Source organism: Ursus americanus, chromosome 14, assembly GCF_024610735.1.
Source record: "Ursus americanus isolate L20-20 chromosome 14, mUrsAme1.1.p, whole genome shotgun sequence".
NCBI classification, from domain to species: Eukaryota; Metazoa; Chordata; class Mammalia; order Carnivora; family Ursidae; genus Ursus; species Ursus americanus.
Genome location: NC_142140.1, coordinates 63327135 through 63346892, shown reverse-complemented (window position 1 = coordinate 63346892; position 19758 = coordinate 63327135). Strand labels below are relative to the sequence as shown.

Sequence of the window (19758 nt, the reverse complement as noted above, 5' to 3'; positions counted from 1 at the left end):
GAACCTCTCTCTCTCTCGGGAAGCCAGCCCAGCCCTTCCATACCAAAGCCCTTCCCAGGAAGATTTGTCCCGTAGCAATTTGGAGGTGCAGCCAACTGTGGGGGCTGCAGTGCACCATACGTGCCATCGCTGTCCCCCCACCTGCTCATCAGAGGGGCCCGGGACTTGAGGACAGGCTCAAGGAGAGAGGTTCTCTTAAAAAAGGCGGGGGGGGGGGGTGCCACACATTCGCTACAAAGGTACCGTTCCATACACTGAAGAAGTGTGATCTCAGAGAAGCAGGCACACAGAGACGAGGAACGATCCCTGACCCCTTTGAAGAAAGAGTTAACGTCCCAAGTAACTAACCTCCCGGTACAGTAGTTGAGCTGGAAAGCAAGCCGCCCACACACAGGCCAAGAGCAACAGGAGAGCCTCAGGAACGCCACTTCCTCCCTCAGTGATGTGCTCCAGGACCTTCCCTTTTCTTTCTGGGCCTCTCCACCACCCGTCCCCATCCTCCCACGGCTACCTGCACCCGTGCCTCTTCTCGGGGCCGGGCCCACAGCCCACGTGCCCCTGCAGCCTTCACAGCATCAGCCCATCTGCCATGTGTCTGGCTAGTTCCAGAACCTCAGCGAGAACCAGGCGGGCCTCACACACAGCCTCAGCTTCCAACATGCGAACATCACACTCCGGCCTCTCCGAGCATGGCGGCCGCAGGACAAGCCCCACCGGGCGCCAAGGACCACCTGGCCCCATCCCACAGGGACACGTGGAAGCCCCACGACAAGGGCCCCACGCGCAGGTTTTCGGGCTGGGATTCTTACAGTCTCAAACCACACAGACCATTTCAACAAAACAGCAAACTCATCCCTATTGTTCTGCTGAAGAAACCAAAGCAAGCAAAGTCCAGCCTGAGCTCACCCCCTGAACCTGTCAGTGGGCGCCCAGGCCACAGTCCCCCTTCCCAGGCTCCTCCTGGCCGGAGGACACCTGACGGCCCTCCGCGAGCAGCAACTCTCGTGCTCCCGACGCAGCTCAGCTCTCACGGGAAAAATAAGCAGTGGCAACCGGCAGAGAAAAGGAGAACAAGAAACTCGACGGGCCATTTCCCTGTGCGGACAGAAATGAGAATCCTTGACGTGAAGGCTGGATGCAGCACAGAGAGCATAACCTGCCAGGCTCGCACCTAGCACTGTCTTCTGAGGCGAGGAGTGGGACAGAAAAAGGCCAGAGGGAGAAGAAAGCGGACCCCACAGGTGGAAGCAGCGGTCTGGCGAGGTCCCTTCCCGCGATGGCAAAGCCGTGCCGTGGGGGCAGGGTTCCAAGAGGCGTACTCACCACTTGGGCTTCGGGAGCAGCAAAAGAGCCGCAGGGAAATGTCCCAGTGGACAACGCAGGACTGAATGGAGAGGGAACGCACAGGGACAGAGACAGATCTGGGAATCGTCTGTCCAAAAAAGGTTCCAGAAATGTCATGGTCTTACCACCAACATCTGGCTCAAGAGTGTGAAAAATAGCGAATCGAGCTCAGCACAGGGCCTCCGGTCAGCGGTGAAACAGCAGCAGCAGAAGCGGAGAGAGGGGAGGAGCTGGTCAGCAGGGCGAGAAGCCTATCGTGACAGAGCAGAGCACGCAGACCAAATCCGACGGCAGCAAGGGCCGGGGCACCCGAGTGCGGCCGCGGGCAGGAGAGAGACGCGCCAGAGCTGGCGTCGGAGTGGACTCGCTCCCGATCCACGGAGCCGACGCTCAGACAAGCACCAGCCAGCGATCCACGGAGCCGACGCTCAGACAAGCACCAGCCAGCGCTGCAGACGGAAATGCACCTCCCTGAAAGGGCAGATCACACGCACACACACACACACGCACACACACGTCTCCATCTCCTGTCCCGATGCACGCGGGGAATCCAAGAGTGAGCAGAGAGGGGAGAGTCCCCAGGCAGCAAGGCTCCATTACCACTGGTGCCCGCCTTGAGAAAACAGAAGACTCTGGTCAAAAGGAACTCAAGTCAAATGTGACCCCGGGGCCTGACAGCGACACGCGACCCCCACACCCAGACTCCCGGCGGCAGCAGCACGGCCACAGCGCCGACCCCACACCAGGAGCGCCGCCAGGCCTGCTGGCCACCACCGCCCAGGGACCACGGCCACGAGCTCCTTGAGCTCTGCGCAGCTGAACCAGTACTAAGGGGCCGGAGTCGGGTCAGGCCGGAACTGCCGCGCTCACGCCCGGGCTGTAAGTTGGTTAAAGCGGAGTCAGCCCCATGCAGTTAGTAAAACCAGCGTGTTACTGCACTCCCACCACACACCCAGATGGAGAAAGGAGGAAAAGAGCACAGCAAACAAATTCAGTTACCCATGAACAACGTGGGAAATATGACTTTTTCTTGCCTAATAAAAAAAAAGGAAAAAACATTAAACAGTAATACAAGTACTATTTTCACAGCGTGCCCTACAATTGGTCTACGCCCACCTACACACAGCCCCAGTGAGATCACACTCGCTTACAAAATCGGGGCAAGTGATACTTAAGAGGCTGAATGAAAACGATGGAGAAAACAGACCGTTTTTGAGCCAAGTCAAGTGAGCGTACTACACGTGAGGTTCAGATGAGGGACACGAAGGGCTGTCAGTAGTTGGAGGACACAGAGCAAGGCCAGGCAGGAGGTCCAGAGAGCCACATTCTAGAACCTAGCAGAAGCCATCACAGACTAGATAAAACCCTGTTTCCAGGAAGCCCTCAAACCACCAGAACTTACAGAATATTTTCGAACCACATGCGCTCCCCTAATGAGAAGGTGTGTCGTCTGGTTTCATGCGGGCAGGCCTCACGGCATCACAGGACCTCGCGGGCGGGGCGGGCGCATGCGCGTTCGCCCGCACCTCCTCTGCTGAGCCCCCCCGCCCCGCAGGTCTCTGGGAGTGCCGGGGAGACACAGGGCCGGTGCCGCGCACACACTCCTCAGTGGGAGGAGGGCAGGCAAGCTCGAGCTGAAGGCTTTTGAAAATGGAGTTTTCTCCCACGCTACCACTCCAAGCTCCCCACTTGCACACTTCTGTACGAAATGGCATTTTTGAACTGCCAGACTCCACAATGGAGCTGGGGGTGGGGACGCGTCCCCCCTTCCTGTCGCGGCTGGTACACACCATCATGACTTTGTCTAGTCAGCAGGCCAGCAGGAGGAAAGGCCAGGGTTCAAAGCCAGGCGGGGCAGAAGGAAGCCAGGACCAGAGCAAAGCAGCGAGGAGGTACAAACAGCGGAAGCACAGTTAGCTCCAGGAATACGGCAACGGGACACACGTGGTTCAAGAAGCAGGTTAATACTGGAGTGTGGACGTACAATCCGTTGAGTGTATCGACTAAACACTGAGGCCAGCCCACAAAAGCACGGTTAATCCGTAACGGAAACAGTACAGTTAAAAATTTGTACTACTCAGAGCAAAACTAAGTATCGTCTGTAACTGTCTCTCTCGGGAAGCACGTCTCCAGGTTCGGTTCAGGAAATAAAGCCTGCACGTGCATCCAGAATGTTCCTCAGGGGACAGGGGCTCCATGACAGAGCCCAAACTCCTGGTTCCGGGTGACCCTGCATCGTCTCCAGCTCCCTGAGACGGGGGTCCCTCTGTGGGCCAGCAGCGCCCCGGTGCCGCGTGCCCGGGCCACGTGGAAGCCAGGAGCAGTGAGCCCGCACAGACGGCGACCCCTCCTTCATCTGACTGTTCTGAGACTCCCTGCGTCAGAGGCATCGCCCCAAACCACCCGTTTCTGGTTCCTGCCCGTTCTCGCGTCACAGGGCATCTGAGGCAAGAAACAGGATTCCAGACAAAGACCCATGACTGTTCTACTGGAGCTTAATTACACGCTAGACAAAATACTTGTACTGTTTTCAACGCTCGTGAAGACTACCCTCAAAACTTTCCCTGTATTACTTGGGAGAAACGGCAACTTCCGTGTGAAATATCTGTGTACTCCACTCACCGTTACAGTATAAAATGGGTGCTCCTCAAGGTTGCCCGAAACTCCTAACCCTGAGGACAGTTAATTTTATACTTACTCCCCCTGAGGAACCCCAGTGGTTAGAATGAAGTTCTGATCTATATATTGCTACTTTCGAATGTGCTCCTTAATGGAACAGGTACCCTTCGGGTAGGAGTCCCTTCAGGGAGAGAGAGAAACCAGAACACTCTAATCCACAGGGGCGACAAAAAGAGGCTTTCCAGAGCGGTCTGTGTGCCGAGTCCTCCAGAACGGGCCACCGTTACTGAAGAAAGCAGAAAATACAAGCTCTTTTAAGAAACTGTGAACGTCTCTGGACTTTATCTGTCCTGTTTTCATAGAACAAGAACAAACGGGCTCTCCAGCTCCAAAGAGCGACGGGAGCAAGGGAGCAGGTGGCCCGATGCCGTTCCGACAGCAGCTACCTGACGGGACCCGGTCCGCACAGCCCGACCACCGGAGCCGACCGGCTGGTAGCTAAGTGAAGGCACAGCCAGTGGAAGCACGACCACGCAGTGGTGTTTTTGACCTGAGGGAGAACACCGTGCACTGACAGGGAGGGATACTGGCCCCACTAGTCACGATGGGGGGCGGGAGCGGGGAGCGGGTTGCAGAGCCGTATTTAAAGTCTAATGCCATTAAATTTACAAGCGTATAGCAGATGCATAAAAGTATGATTTTACATGCCTAAGAGTAAGTGGAAGGATGCAAAAATAGTGTGAAAACAGAAAACACCTACTCTCTCCTTACACACCTCTGCACCAACTGAAACGGTTTTGCATTAAGGACGTACCACTATTTCAGTCTTATGCCACTTTTTTAAAAACTGTCAATTCCCCAAAATACATCTTCACGTCATACAAAATGTGTGTCCCCTAAACTGTATTCGATCCAGTGGTTTCATACTTTTCTAAAATCTTCAGACAACAGGGTTCTTGCAGAGTCTGCACATACACGACCACGGTGCTCTCTTCTACCCTTACCGACTATCGGCCAAGAAAATCCACCAGCCTTTAAGCGCCTGGAGAACAAGAACTGTTACCAGTCGTCTTTAATTCCCAGAGCCTAGGCACTGCTCCCTTGCAAGAGTCTGCTTCCCAAGACACAAGCGTCAGAGTTCTCGGGGCAACAGACTCCACGGGGACCAGAAGACAACGACAGACTTATGTCCCCTAAGACCTGAATGATACTGCTTCAGGGAGGTTCACCAAACCGAGTTTAGCTTTTCAAAGTTCAATAAGCTCACTGAATAACATGCGACTTTACTACTCAAAAAAAAAATCACTTAAAAAGTCCAAGACTTACCCTTTGTCAAAGAAAGACGTATGTCCCGGTCGAGAGAGCTTTGCACTGCTGCTATTCATCCCCCCACAGTTCACATTCCCTGAAATATAGGATTTTCGTGATGCTTGGTCCTTTGCAAAATTCCTGCAAGCTGCTAGTTTGGATTCTAAAGCCTACGGAAAGAAGGAGGAATGATTGGCTTGTCAAAACAGTAGCTGTACATAAAAATCTGCATTTCAAACCATTTCTATTTCAAGACTAAAATTACACTCTCTTTGTTGATAACGGTAGCCATTCAAGCCACAGTCACCTCTCTGACAGAAAGAGGGAACGTTTACGCTGACCCCTAATGACCTCAGAATGATGCAGTTATTCCTCTCGGTATTACTGACGGATACAGACATACTCCTGACCTTACAACTAAGAAAACTGAGGCAAAGTAGGCAGATCCCAGGTCTCCTGACCCATCCGTGTTCCCTCCTGAGGGGGGGGACTATTGGAGAGTCATTAATTTCCTTATTCAAGACATCCGTCCATCCACACACTTGCCGAATGTGATCACAGAGCAGACACAAGCTGGTCTGAGGCCTCGGAGGGACAGACGCAAGGGCAAGTACTGGGTCCGGCACCAGGGGAAAGAGTGTGGTAGAAGATTCCAGAGCCGGAGGGTAGCAGACGGCAAGGCTGGGAAGGATGAGATCAGGAATTCAAGGACAGAGCTCTGAACAAATCAACCCTGGAAGGGTGGGCAGATGAAGACCCAACCAGATGACAAAGAGGAATGAGCGGGAAGGCAGGAAGCAGACCTGACACAGCATCAGAGAAGCAAAGGGAGGAAAGAGCTAAAAAAATTTAAAAAAACCCAGTGTTGAATGTTCCAAGGAAAAGCAGGGCAGAATAGCATCCGTCGGGTTGGGCAGCCGAGGCTCATCGGCGAGCAATTCTGGCGGAGCGAGCGGGGAGGAGAGTCAGACCAGGGTGTGCGGGGAGCGGGTGCGCGGTCAAAAACGCTAACAATAAATGGAGACACGCTTTCAGAAAGCTCGGCTGGGAAAGGGAGACAGAAGGAGGGTGACAGCCAAAGACAGACGTGGGGTTAAAGAGTAGCTGCTTTTACTTTTGCTTTTTAAGATTAAAAGCCTGTAGAATACGTGATACACAAATGTCACATAGGAAGTGTGTGTCTGAAACCTAACGGGTAATCCATAAAGATTACGTACAAATACTAAAATACAGTAAGAGGCTGAGAACACAGGAGACCTCGGCGAGAGGGCTGGAAGGGATGGGATCCGAGGCCCAGAGGGACAAAATTAGCCGTGGGCAGTAACGTGGCGCTTGGCCCACTGAGATAAAGAGGAAGAATGGCTACGAGCAGGGGTGATATTAGGAGAGTAGCAACAGAGGTCAGAGAAGAGAACGGACAGTGGGAATCAGATGGCCTTGCTTTCTCAGTGGAGGAGGGTGCAGGGGTGGGGCTGGAGCCTCCAGTTCAAGTCCGTGGACAAAGGAGGACAAAGAGGTAGAAAGGGAGACACTCCGAAGAGCACGCGGGGGCTGGCAGATAACCGCAGACCCAGAGTCCCGATGACATCTTGGAAGGCGGACGGTCAGCCGGATGGACAAACCGCGCGAGGACTCCCAAGGTCACCTTTCCGCACCACTTCTAAATAAATTACGTAACATCATATGCAAAACAAACAGGGACCAGAGAACGGGGGACGTGAAGCCCAGGAACAGGCAGGAGTAACCCGGGGAGAGAAATGGGGCCGTGCGCCAGCCTGCAAGCCCCTCAGAGCGCCCGGCAGAGAGGGCGCCGAGTGAGAAGCCGCAGACACAAGATGCAGCCAAGAAAGGATAGGTTTCTTCTACCCACAAGAAAAAGAAAGTAAATAAAAACGCCAGGAAAAGGAAAAAGCATACAAGTCAGCTCTGACAAAAAAATGAAGACACTTGGTATGATTTTGAGTAAATAAAAAAAAAAAAAAATGCCTGAAACATCTGCTGAGTGGCAGAGAGAAAGCAACCCAGGAGCCCGCTCCTCCTCTGATTCTGCAGACTACAGTCCACACATGGGCAGAACACTGGAGAAGCTGCTAATTTTCAATTTTCAGAACCAACTAATAGGAGAGTTCAAGATGGGACAGAAAGAAAGACACACACATAAAACAGGGAGCTGAGATACAGTCTAATAAATCCAGAAACAGAGGCTTAAGCATGCCATTTAAAGTTTTAAAATTACCAAAAGAACAAAAAATTAAAAAGTGGGAAGTGGCAGTTAAATTTGTCATCTTTTTGCTTAAAGTTGGTAAGTCGAGGCATCAAAAAATCAGCACGTTATTTTGAGCTATGGAGCCAAACACCACCACTCTTACAACAATCAGGATTTTTAAAAAGTTATGTTAGGAGGGAAAATTACTCTATGGACTGTGTGAAACAATTTGTGCACATCGCTTTTTATAGCAATGTTAAAATGCAGATTTAGAATTAATCTGATGGTCAAAAAATAATTTTATGAGCCAGAAAAGGCCTCCCATTTCTCCGTTACGTAAAGTACAATGCAGTTTCTGCTTTTGTCAGAAAATGTCTCTCACAAACAAGTGAAGGGGTGACGGACAGTGGGCAGTTTCAAGGGTAGAATACTGAAAAGAGAGGTAAAAGGGGCCCAGGGAAGCAGGAAAGGGAACCCACGCCCGAGACGCTGACTTCTCAGAGGCGTCAATCCACACCGTTATCTAACTGCTTCCCGCGATCCAGATTCAGGGGAGAGCTGCGACTGCTGCACTGAGCCAGACTGCAGGTCTCCTCCACGGCCTAAAAGCCACGAGGCAGCAGTGACAGAAGAAGCCATCTGTGGGATCACCGGTGAGCAGGAAAGAAACGAAAGCAAGAGACGGCTCTCACTCAGTTCAGCCCAAGAGCCCTGCTGTTGGTGAGGTCAAAGAGCAGGTATTCTACAGAGCGAAACACTGAATACGCAGACAGACAAGGGTAAGATTTCAAAAGCCAATGTTCCGGAAGCCAAGGTTAGAGCCAAGGAGACAGCACAGAAGCTGAAGTGGCCAAGGAGCAGGGAGACGGGTGGGACTAAGACCACAAAGTCCCGTCTGAGGGCCAGTGCTGACGTCCTCCGGGGAGAAAGCTCAGGGGGAGGCCACAGGGAGGGCGGACCACGGCAAGAACAGGATCCAAGAGTGGTATAAAACACACAGCAGGCCCGAGAACAGTTATCTCAGGAAAAGACGGAGGAGTCATGATGTAGAAACGGCCAAAGGGAAACCGAGGAATGCCCAGGGGGATCTCCAGAGCGCAGCGCACAGGGCCTTCTGCAGAGGCCCCAGCGAGCCCGAGCCCTGGCGTGTTTATCTGGAGCCGTCTCGGCTGATCACTGTCTCATCACAGCCTGTACCACAGAAGGAACCCTTTCCCCTTCTCTCGCTCCAAATTCAGAAATCAACACTGTGGCAGTTAAGTATCTAGGGCTAAATAACTGACTACTTACCCCTACTTTCCGTAAGAGATCCCCCACGATGTTGAGTGCCGATATCCTCGCGGAGGGAGTTAGCGGACTGGCACCAAAACCGTTTGGTATTGCTAGAGAGAAAGAAAAGGTGAGTGATGACACTTGCAGGTGTCTTTCCCTTTTGTTGCCGGGTGTCACTGAGCGGCATACGCTCGATGACAAATCAGTTCAGTATCCAGACTAGGGATGGAAGCTATCAAGTGGAGACACCATAAATACACTGAACTGTCTCCTTCCACTGATGGATATTGAGACTAGATCCAATTTTACATCACGAATGATGCTAAAAGGACACGTATCCTTAAAACATCTAGACAAGAATTTCCAGAGAAGGGGCGCCTGGGTGGCACAGCGGTTAGGCACCTGCCTTCGGCTCAGGGCGTGATCCCGGCGTTCTGGGATCGAGCCCCACATCAGGCTCCTCCGCTATGAGCCTACTTCTTCCTCTCCCACTCCTCCTGCTTGTGTTCCCTCTCTCGCTGGCTGTCTCTATCTCTGTCAAATAAATAAATAAAATCTTTAAAAAAAAAAAAAAAAAGAATTTCCAGAGAAGAGAGTCCTCAAAATAGAACTGCCGGGTCAGAGGACAGGCCCCTTTTTTCACCTTAAGAGATCCTGCCAAAATGCTCTCCGAAAACGTTGTGCCAATGTCAGCAATCTGTGTGGCTACGGCCTTAATAATATTAGACGTTATCTTTTTTTTTTTTTTTGGTCAATTTAATAGTCATTTTGTTTTCTCTTTTGTTTCCTGAATAACTAGACATTTGAGCCTCTTCTGGACATCATGTTTATCCTCCGCACTTTGTCTACTGGCTTGTCTTTCCTTTAATCAATGGGCAAGGGCACTAAACACCACAGATATTCGCCCTTTCTCTCCTCAATCTTGTATTTCACGGTGTGGCATCTATCTTTCAAACTTCCTGCTTTGGTGGGGAAGTTTTGGCTTCCTCACCTCAGTGTTATAAAAATGTTGCTCACATCTCCTCCTGATGTTTTCCTTTTCTTTTTTTTACATTTAGATCATTTAATTCATCAAATATCTTAATTTTTTTCATCCAAATGGATAGCCAGTTGTCCTAATACCATGCCGTGAAGACTCGTCTCATCTGAAACGGCACTTTACATATTCTGAATTCCCTATATATTTTAGTTCCATTAAATTCCTAGTCTGTTCCACCAGAAATATGTTGGTTTCATTATTACAATGTTAAAATGCTATGGTAGGGGCGCCTGGGTGGCACAGTGGTTAAGCATCTGCCTTCAGCTCAGGGCATGATCCCGGCCTTATGGGATCGAGCCCCACATCAGGCTCCTCTGCTATGAGCCTGCTTCTTCCTCTCCCACTCCCCCTGCTTGTGTTCCCTCTCTCGCTGGCTGTCTCTATCTCTGTCGGATAAATAAATAAAATCTTTAAAATAAATAAATAAATAAACAAATAAATAAATAAATAAATAAATAAAATGCTATGGTATCCTGAAGGAGAAATCTTATTACTAATTCGAACTTTTCTTGCCACGTTTATTCTTCAGAGTAACTTTAAAAATCAACTTGCCAACTTAAAAAACCCTGTTGATTTTTTTTAGGAATTTAAACTGCTGACTGATTTGGGGACAGCGGCTACTGCCACAGGCTTCCCGTTCAGAATCGCAGTTGTCCGGGGTGACAGTCACAACTTCTTGCACGCCCCTCAGCAAAGGTTTCAGTCAGGCACATTTCTTCAATTGATTTTTGAGGTGATATACACGATGGTTAAGAGCTCTTGAGCAAGACGCAAAGCCGTCTCTGCTGTTCTGACGCTGTGTGAGCTCTAGTCGGGGGCCCGTATGTGGTGCTGGTAACGGCACTTAGAAAATCGTTGTCAAGTTGAAATTAGTTCAGGCACTTTCTAAATACCTAGCACATAGTAAGTGCTCACGAAATGTTAGCTGCTACTCTTTTATCTGCTTCCTACAGAGTGCTAATCAATACGTAAATGCTTGGCTCCTGCTGCTCGTCGCGGTCCTTGGCCTTCAGACCATCACCTCACTGAAGGCAGGGACTTCGCCTCATTCCCCAGGAGACTCCCGGCAGCCAGCAGGATGCGCGGCGTACAACAGGCGCGCGACAGGATATAAATAAACTGCTTCGCTTTTCTCAGCAGGGACTTCCAGATCTCGCTTTCCCTTATTCTCAAATTATGAAATCTGGGCTTTTATGGTAAGCTGTCTTAAATGCTTTTTGGAAACAGGCACTGTTATCAATAAAATGCAATTAGCGACAGACCACTTCGCAGAGCTCAGCCCTCTCCATCTCGCACTGGTTTCTCTCATCTCCTGCTTCTCGTCAGGCCTGTGCTGACTTCTCCGTCACGCCACTGCTGTGAGCCAGGTCGCAGCGGCTTTCAGGTTAGTGAAAGTTCATGCCATCAGGTCCAGGCCAGAAATGTGTCTACCTGGACAGATATTCCTGCCTCGGGGTTGACACAGCTTAATCCTGTGGCAGAGAAAGCAAGCTCTGTGTCCCACTGACCTCACCCGGCTCACCGCAGCCAAGTCCCTGAATTAAAACCCTAATGAGCTATTACAGGACGTGCACCTCTCTGGGTATTAACCTCGACTGAAGCTCCAGACTATTCGGATTCGTGCTCAACTAACGGATTTTCAGAGCTTAGCTGCAGAATTCTAATTAGTACCTAAAAGCAAACCTTTGTTAATTCTCGAATGTTGGTAATTCTGAGATGCTCAAATGCCCAGGTAGCCATTCTGAAACATGGACAGTGAGGGTTCCGGACGAGCGCTGCCATCTACACCCCGGCCTGTTCTAGGGCCTCAGCAGTGAACCCAGCACGAGTACAGAGAACAACACCTATGACTATCTGGCATTTTCATACTTCCTACCAAATTCACCTTATACCGAGGTGAAGGTAGGACGAGTTCTCTATTCAAGGGCTACTGAGCACCTGAAATTTGGCTAATGCAACTGAGACACTGAATTTTAAATTTTAACTCACATTAATAAAAATGTCAACAGGCACCCGTGGTTAGTGGCTACGGGACTGGGTGGCACAGACTCGGAACGCTTCCTTCACTAACTGCCCAGAGAGAAAGCCTTCTCCTATCACTCTGGAAGATAAAATCCTTTCTTTAAAAAAGACAGGGGAAGAAAGAGCTTCATTTTGGGAAGAAAAAAGTATGGAGGAGTGGGAGTTGCTGAACTGTCTATAAGCTGTAAAAAACTAAACAAATCCAAATAAAGAGCTTTGGGTTCTGTTCCAAGCTTTTATGCAGTGGCCGCTAAGCACTTTTTCGGCTTATCTGGATTAAAAAAAAAACAAAAAAAAAAACCAACAACAAAAAAAAACACCTCTGCTGATGGCAACAGAACATTCTCTAAGTACTAGTTATCGGTGACTCCAAATGTCACCTCTGAAAACGGCAGCCCTGGGGGCGTGTAAGAGAAGGGCCGCGTCCACCGGAGCCAGTCTTACACGAGTCTCACTGGCAGCTCGACCAGTCTCGGTACCGTGGGCGTGTGAAGGCGTCTAGTCCTCCGGGATCGGTTCAGTGGCAAAAGAAATAAACCGTGTTTACAGATGACCCCCAAAGGCGGGTGCAACAAGGAGGTGCGTGCAAACGCAAACGAGCACACGTGGTGGAGAGTCGGGGTTAGCAGCAGTCGGCGTTCAGGGGTAAGACGGCAGACGGGCCACTCTCTTCTTTTTCAATTTTCTGGCCTGAGCGTGGATTACTGCCAGCATCAAAAGATCGACTTTGCCTGAAAACCTTTAACTTTTTAACATCTCAACGGACTGAGCCGCTCATCTTACACGTGGCCACCGTCGCCCCGCTCCCCGTGCAACCTCTTCTTGCGCCTCACAGAGCGCGTGAGCTCACGGCCGTCCAAGCCGAAGCCACTGCTACACGCGCCTCGCTCTGCTTCCCCAGCGAACCCTCCCCGGCTGCATTGTCTCCCGCAGGCTCAGAAAGAAAAGTCGTCGCAAACCTTTCGGTGAAGGAAAACTGTTCTCCGTGCCCTTGCCAACAGGAGTGGCCGGCAAAGAAAGTGAGGCCTGGACCGCCGAGTCCATCTTTTCACAATCGAGGGTGGGAGAACTGGGGGCCGACTTTCTGGTTACTTCCTGTTGTCTTTCCCGAACTGCCAGTTCTTGTCTTAAGTCTGCAAAATGGGGCACAGGCAATAAAACTCACCAGAGGAAGCAAATCCATGCGGCCAAGTCACCTGTGAAACGCCATAAAGCCATTCTTCCTAAGTGACGATTTCTCGAAAACGGTTTCCCATGTAACACTTTTTATTTTTCGGGGTATATAAATGACAACCCTATTGTCTAAATGGTCTTTGAGAATAATTTAAAAATGCAAGGACTGACATAAATGCTCTTACCTAAGAGAACAGCTAACTATGCTCACACGTGTAAAAAAAAAAAAAAGGAGGGGGGGGCGAATTCCAAAGAAGAACTCGCAGTGAGCCTGACACAAAAATAAATACTTTTCAACTCATTTGCTTTTATTTTGAAATAATGTACTTTGGGGATTACTGCAAAATCAATGAAGTACATTTTTGTAATTTTAAATGTATTTTTAATTATCAAAATGCACTATTTTGTTTTAGAAAGGAAGTAATTCAAAATAGTTGTAATTTTTTTCTTGCTTTCAAATACCGAATTTTTAAGCCAAAATTAACATTTTCTTTTCCAGTTACACAACCGACCTACAGAACGCGTTTAAAAAGGATACAAAGTTATCCCACCTCTGGGTATGTATCCAACGTCTACCCACGGGTAATGAATAAAGAAAATGAGGTACGTGCACATAGGTGATCTTACTCGGCCTTAAACAGGAAGGACACTCTGACATCTGCTACCACATGGATGAACTCCAGGACATTACACTAAGTGAAAATCAGCCCGTCACAGAAGGACAGATACTGTACGACCCCACGTTCATGAGGTTCCTAGAGTTGTCAGATTCATAGACACAGAAAGGACAATGGTGTTTCCAGGGGCTGGGGGAGGGGTGGGGAGTTAGACCGCTGTATACATATTATGCATATAGTGATTATATACTTTCCTTTAAAATTCTTCCCAGAGCGCCTGGGTGGCTCCATTGGTTAAGCGTCTGCCTTCAGCTCAGGTCATGATCCCAGGGTTCTGGGATCGAGCCCCGCCATCAGGCTCCCTGCCCTGTAGGGAGCCTACTTCTCCCTCTCCCTCTCCCTCTGCCTGCTGCTCCCCCCTGCTTACACTCTCAAATAAAATCTTAGAAATAAAAATAAAAAATTCTTCTTCCCTCTTTTTTAGTACGTGATAGAATGCAGAATATCATAAAGAAGAAAATAGTCCCTACTTTATAACGCGTGCACATCTGCAGTGTCACTATATGCCTAATACAAAATTATTTACATGAAACCAAACAGGAAAAAACCTAAAGAAGCCAAGCAGGACCCACGCAGTGGTAGCAGAGTTAAGGTTTTGGAAAACAGACCAGGGTCTGAATACCAACTGAAAAGTTTTTTAAGAATTTTTTTTTTTTTTTTTTCTAATCTGAGAGAGAGAGCACGAGCGGGGGGGGGGGGGGGGAGGAGCAGAAGGAGAGAGAGAAATAGACTCCCTCTGAGCAGGGAGCCCAATGCGGGGGTCGATCCCAGGACCCCAAGATCATGACCTGAGCCGAAGGCAGATGCTTAACCAACTGAACTACCCAGGCACCCCCCAACTGAAAAGTTCTAAGACTTTGGACAAAACTCAAACTCTCCATGCCTCAGTTTTCTGACCTATAAAATGGGGATAATACTACCTACCTCTTACACCGCAGGCATTAAGAAACTAAAGGAACTTAGTGCAGTGCCTGACAAAAGCATATAAATGTACACAGCTTAAAAGCGGATCCTGAAGCTAGCTTAGAACTCGGGCTTGGGGATAGTAAGGTGAAGGATAAACTTTCAGTTTTCAGTTTTACCTCTTGCTTCATCCTTTAACCGTTGGACGGACACCAACAAAGATTCCTTTTCATCAAGTTCGCTTTCTAAAAATGCATTGCGTTCAATGGCCTGATTTAGCCTTTGTTCAAAGTCTTCCAGTGAAACTATTGTTGCCCTAAAAATAAAAAAAGAAAAAAATAAATTGAGAGTCCATGAATTAAATAAGTAGCATGCAAATAGCCAATACGAAGGGAAACTGTTGGTCTACCTCATGGCATTTCCTGACCTAGAAAGCCTGGCTCAGCTGAAAGAGAATGATCCCAGTCCCTTCTGAGCTCTGGTGGCGTTTAGTATCTCTGCTATTAGTTCTGGCCATTCAATACATTCTCTTAAATTCCCACCAAAATTCATTACAGTTCCTTAAGAGGAAGGCCATTTACTACACATTATATCTCCCCACTGGATTTTAAACAGAGAACAATCAAGATTAGAAAACTTTACAATTTTAGAGTACATTAAGAATTAAGAATTTGTTTAAAACACCAAGCCCCAGGTCCCTACCAACTCCTCTTTCTGCATTCTCATCTTACTCATGTATTCAACAAACGGTTAACATGCACCTACTACGGGCCCCCCCGCCCACTGTGTGCTACCTGCTAGAGAAATAACGCTCCCTAACCTCAAGCTAGAACTCTTAATGCCCTGGCCAATGTTATCAAGTCCTATCAACTGTCGAAATGTCACTCAACCCCATCTGTTCTCCTCCAACCTCCTGCCCTGGTTTAATTCTTTATCCATCGCCTGCTTCACTCCTAAATGGTCCTCCTCCCTACTTCCAATCCCTCAGGATTATCCTTTCAAACCAAAATCTGATGTTACTCCTTCATTTAAAAAATCCTTAAAGAGCCCCTCATTGCCTCCGGAATGGCTTTCAAAGAGAGCGCGCAAGGTTCTCCCCAACCGGCCCGCCCACCTTCCAGGCTCAACCTGTTCAGCCACTCTCTCCGCACTTCAGTCAAAGTGAAAGAGTCCTGCCGGCCAAGCCTCCCTGCCTTCACATTCCCTCCTCACCTGGCTGGCTTCGTCCCTCCTTGCAGACTCAGCAGAACGCCAGCGAACTTCCCCCATTCCCCCAGGGCACTCTAGCTGCTCCCACCGCAACGCCCCGAGCGCGGGTACACTCTCTTCACCAGCGCATTTCTGGTGTGAAATGTCCACACCTGTCACACCCAAGGTATCCTCAACTCTAGCATCGAGTCAGGCACTGAAGAGTCACTCACACATTAATCATAGTAAAATACTAGGAATTCAGTTCGGAATGGTTAAGAAACAACGAATTATAATCACAGTGAAGCTTAGCAACAGTAACGGGGAGCCGCTCTAGGCCGCACCGCACAACCGTGAGGGAGGCAGTGTTCTGGGAAAATCCACTGGTTTGTGTTAAAGCTGAAGAGGATGAAGAGGAGTAGGGCTGTAAAGATGGACTGGGGAGGAAGAAACTGCAGACTGCAGGTAGGAGACTCGGGGCCCACGACAAGCGTGGGAGGACTGAGAGCACGGAGGGAAAGACAGAGGACTGGAGGACACCGGCTTGAGAGAAAAACCAATAGGAGCAACCACAGGACCCGAAGGGGAGGAAAAGGACAGAGGGGAAGAAAAATCTGGAAGGGTTTGATCTGGGGAGATAAGGATCTGGGGTTAGTGTCCATGTGATGAGTTACAAGGGGGCGTGAAACCCCAAAAGGAGATGCCGTGGGACCAAGATCCGGGCGACAGGCCGAGCCTGCACAGCCGGATTTTCCGCACTGCTGGCCAGCGGCGGCTACTCCAGCAAAGACGCACCCCTCGTTTACCTCTTGGCGCGCTCCAGGTCGTCGTTGGCCTGCTCCAGCTCTCTCACGTACTTGTGCAGCTGCTCCTTGATGGCCCGAGTCTGACTCAGGTCATCTTCCAGCACCGACACCTGCTTGTAGCTCTGTGCGTACTGCTGCTCTAGCTTCTCCTGAACGCGTGCGCACGGGAAGGGGAGCGTGTTGTGAATACACAGTTCTCCTTAATAAAGGAAGTAACCCAAGAAATGGGGGGTCCCCAAGGAATTCCCCCACCATCTGAGCTGATGGGAGTAGTAGCAGCCCTCTCCTCCTTATGATATAAACACACACACACACGCTCATTCCAAGTACCGTAACTCATAAATTTACAGAGTCAACCACTCTCCACTCAGAAAGAAATCTAATAATCCTCTCTCTGAAAAGAACTAAAACAGCGAAACCATTGCCTCCAAAACCCCACATGTGGTGGAGGAGCTCTGGGTTCTCAGGCTAAACGCAGACCAGGGCAAGCACAAACAAGGAGACTATCGCCCTGAGTTCCAATGCCCTCCCTCGCACCTGCCTTCCCCAAACCCTGCTCCCCCGGGCACAGAAGCGGCTCAAGCCCTTGGCTAAAGCAGGCGCTGAAAAGCAGCAAAAGGGGCTGATTTTCTTCTACTCCTGGAAATCCCTTTTTAAAAAGGAGTTTTTTTTAACCCCAACTAAACTTCAAAACTAAAGAGACTATGAACAACAAAACAAATGCATATTTCATATAAATATTATTTTAAATCTGTCAAATCAGGCAGCTTTTAAAAATGACAGGACTTACAATATGACATTGCAGGACGAGTATCACTAAGAAACTGACAGCTACAGAGTTTCTAAGTGAACTCCTAAACTCTACGCCCCCTTTCCCTTGGTTCCAGGAAAGTTTATTTCAAAAAATCACTTTAAGCCTTTTCTATTTTGTTTTTGCTGCCCGGCTGCCTGCTGCTCTTAAGCTCCACCTAAAAAAAAAAAAAAAAAAAAAAAAACTATTTCTCCTTTTACTATAAGCCAGAGTTACCTTTAACGCTTCCACTTCATACTTCAGTCTTTGGTTATCAGCTTGCAAGTCTCTGTTTCTTTGTTCAGCCTGTACTAACTGTGCCTCCAGCTCTGCTTCTAATTCTCTGCTTCCCTCCTGGAATTCAACTAGCTCATCCCGAGCTTCCTGGAAGCTGATCAGAGACAAAGTGGGAAGAGGAGTTAGAGCAGGAACCACGGGGGTAGCGTGAAGAGCATTACCTAGCGGTTCAATAATTCTGTCTGAATGCCGGCACTGCCATAAAATACACTACACGATAAAGACAGTCTGTCCTGCAGCTCGTACGTGATATTCGGGGTTCAGTGAAAGTGAGTTAAAAGGCCCAAAAGGGGGGAACCTGGGTGGCTCAGTCGGTTAAATGTCTGCTTTCAGCTCAGGTCACGATCCTGGGGCCAGGCCCCGAGTTGGGCTCCCTGCTCAGCCGGGAGTCTGTTTGTCCCTCTCCCTCTGCCCTGCTCCTGCTCGCTCGCTCAGTTTCTCTCTCTCAAATAAAGTCTTTTAAAAAAAATCTATTTTTTTTTTAAAAAGGCCTAAAGGACTCACATTTTATATACTCACCCCTAGATCCTTCTTATTTAAGGTGTAAATAAAAAAGCACATATACATTTAAACAAAGTAGTTTAATATTTAGGTAAGTATTTTTCAACACAGTTGCTTTCCTTTGTAGTTCTATTTTTTTTTTTTAATTTTTATCTACTTGAAAGAGAGAGAGAGAGAGCGCACACACAGTAGGGTGGGGAGGGGCAGAGAGAGAGAGAAAGAGAGAGTCCCAGGCAGACTCCCCACTGAGCAGGGAGCCCGAGGCAGGGCTCAATCCCAGGACCCTGGTCACGATCTGAGCCAAAACCAACAGCGGGACACTTAACTGACTGAGCCACCCAGGAGTCCCTCTATTATTTAATTTTATACATTTAAAAGCGTTATTCTGAGAAGGGGTCCACAGGTTTCCCCAGCCTATTAAGGCATCTATGGCACAAAAAAGATTAAGAACTACTGCCACAGACAGACCCATTCTAGATCCACGGGCACAATACAGTAACGGCCTTCAACAGTAACAATGAAACAGTGATAGAAGGTTTAATAACAAGCTCTGTAAAACAAAGCAGGAAAATGTGTGTGCATGTTAGAGCATGTTTCAAAAAGAAATCTGAGACAAATTTTGGTGCTCAAAGGTTATTATGTAAAAGCTTCCCCAACTAATCAAAATAAGTGAGAGCTTATAAAATGTTCCACAACGCCTGAAACTCTTCTCGCCCCCTCCACAGCTCTGCTGGCTCCTGACAGACAGCACTCGCCTGGAGAGAACTAGAGACGGCTGTGTGTGCCCGACACAGCTCATCGGAATCTCCAAAGACCACACGAGGAGGCGGAATGAGGGCACACACAGCAGGCCAAGGACGGCCAAACGCAGTAAGCATGAAAGGAGGTAAACTACCAGAAGAAATCACAAACATGACGTTTTCTTACTGTTTTAATAATTTGAGTAATAAAGATTTATGGCATTTTCATACTATTTAAATACAGCAATGCTATGACTATTTCCAGACTCCCAAACCTAAATCTGAAACTTTAAATTTAGCTTTATAGTAAATAAATAAATAGATAGATAGAAAACGAAATAAATAAAATTGCTAGAGTTGGTATATTCCAAATGCCCCCCCCCCCATTTTCAGGATGCTTTTCAATATTACCTTTGTTTATACTTCAAGGAAAGTTCCTTCCAGTAAGCAGTTTCCTCCTTTAAACTCGAAAAATCTGGTATATCTTCACCATCCATGATCAAGAAAGCCTGTGAAATATTAAAGACAAGTTAAATAGACAACAGGGGCACCTGGCTGTCTCTGTCGGTGGAGGGTGCAACTCTTGACCTTGGGGGGCGTTGAGTTCAAGCCCCACACTAGGCAGAGAGCTTACACTCAATCAATCATTCAATGACAGCTATTAAAAACGAAATAAACCACACGAAATAAAAAAAATTAAAAACAAAGAGAGAACACAGGAATCTATAAAAGTATAAAATCTGGGATATTAAATCAGCATTCTGGAGGGAGTTAAACATGACAGATTCTGCGAGTGGGTAACTAGACACATACATCACTTTACCGCCCCAACCTCAGGGACCACCAGGACCGTGGAGGACGTTAGGACAGGAG

At 48.5% G+C, this 19758-nt stretch overlaps 1 protein-coding gene across 5 annotated transcripts in view; it reads right to left on the bottom strand.

Moving 5' to 3' along the window:
- NDEL1 (nudE neurodevelopment protein 1 like 1) overlaps positions 1-19758 on the bottom strand; it is a 44574-nt gene that overhangs the window by 2190 nt on the left and 22626 nt on the right. For 3 of the 5 annotated variants that reach the window (XM_087867602.1, XM_087867601.1, XM_087867603.1), the window contains exons 2-10: positions 19297-19394; positions 17585-17738; positions 16558-16706; positions 14743-14879; positions 12770-12943; positions 8768-8859; positions 5290-5441; positions 2344-2378; positions 1324-1432 (exon numbers count right to left, since the gene is read on the bottom strand). In XM_087867602.1, coding sequence (XP_087723728.1) covers positions 1324-1432; positions 2344-2378; positions 5290-5441; positions 8768-8859; positions 12770-12943; positions 14743-14879; positions 16558-16706; positions 17585-17738; positions 19297-19382 — 1088 coding nt within the window. In that variant the 5' untranslated portion in view covers positions 19383-19394. The remainder of the gene's footprint in view (positions 1-1323; positions 1433-2343; positions 2379-5289; positions 5442-8767; positions 8860-12769; positions 12944-14742; positions 14880-16557; positions 16707-17584; positions 17739-19296; positions 19395-19758) is intronic. The other 2 variants (XM_045797288.2, XM_045797285.2) reach the window with 2 other exon arrangements.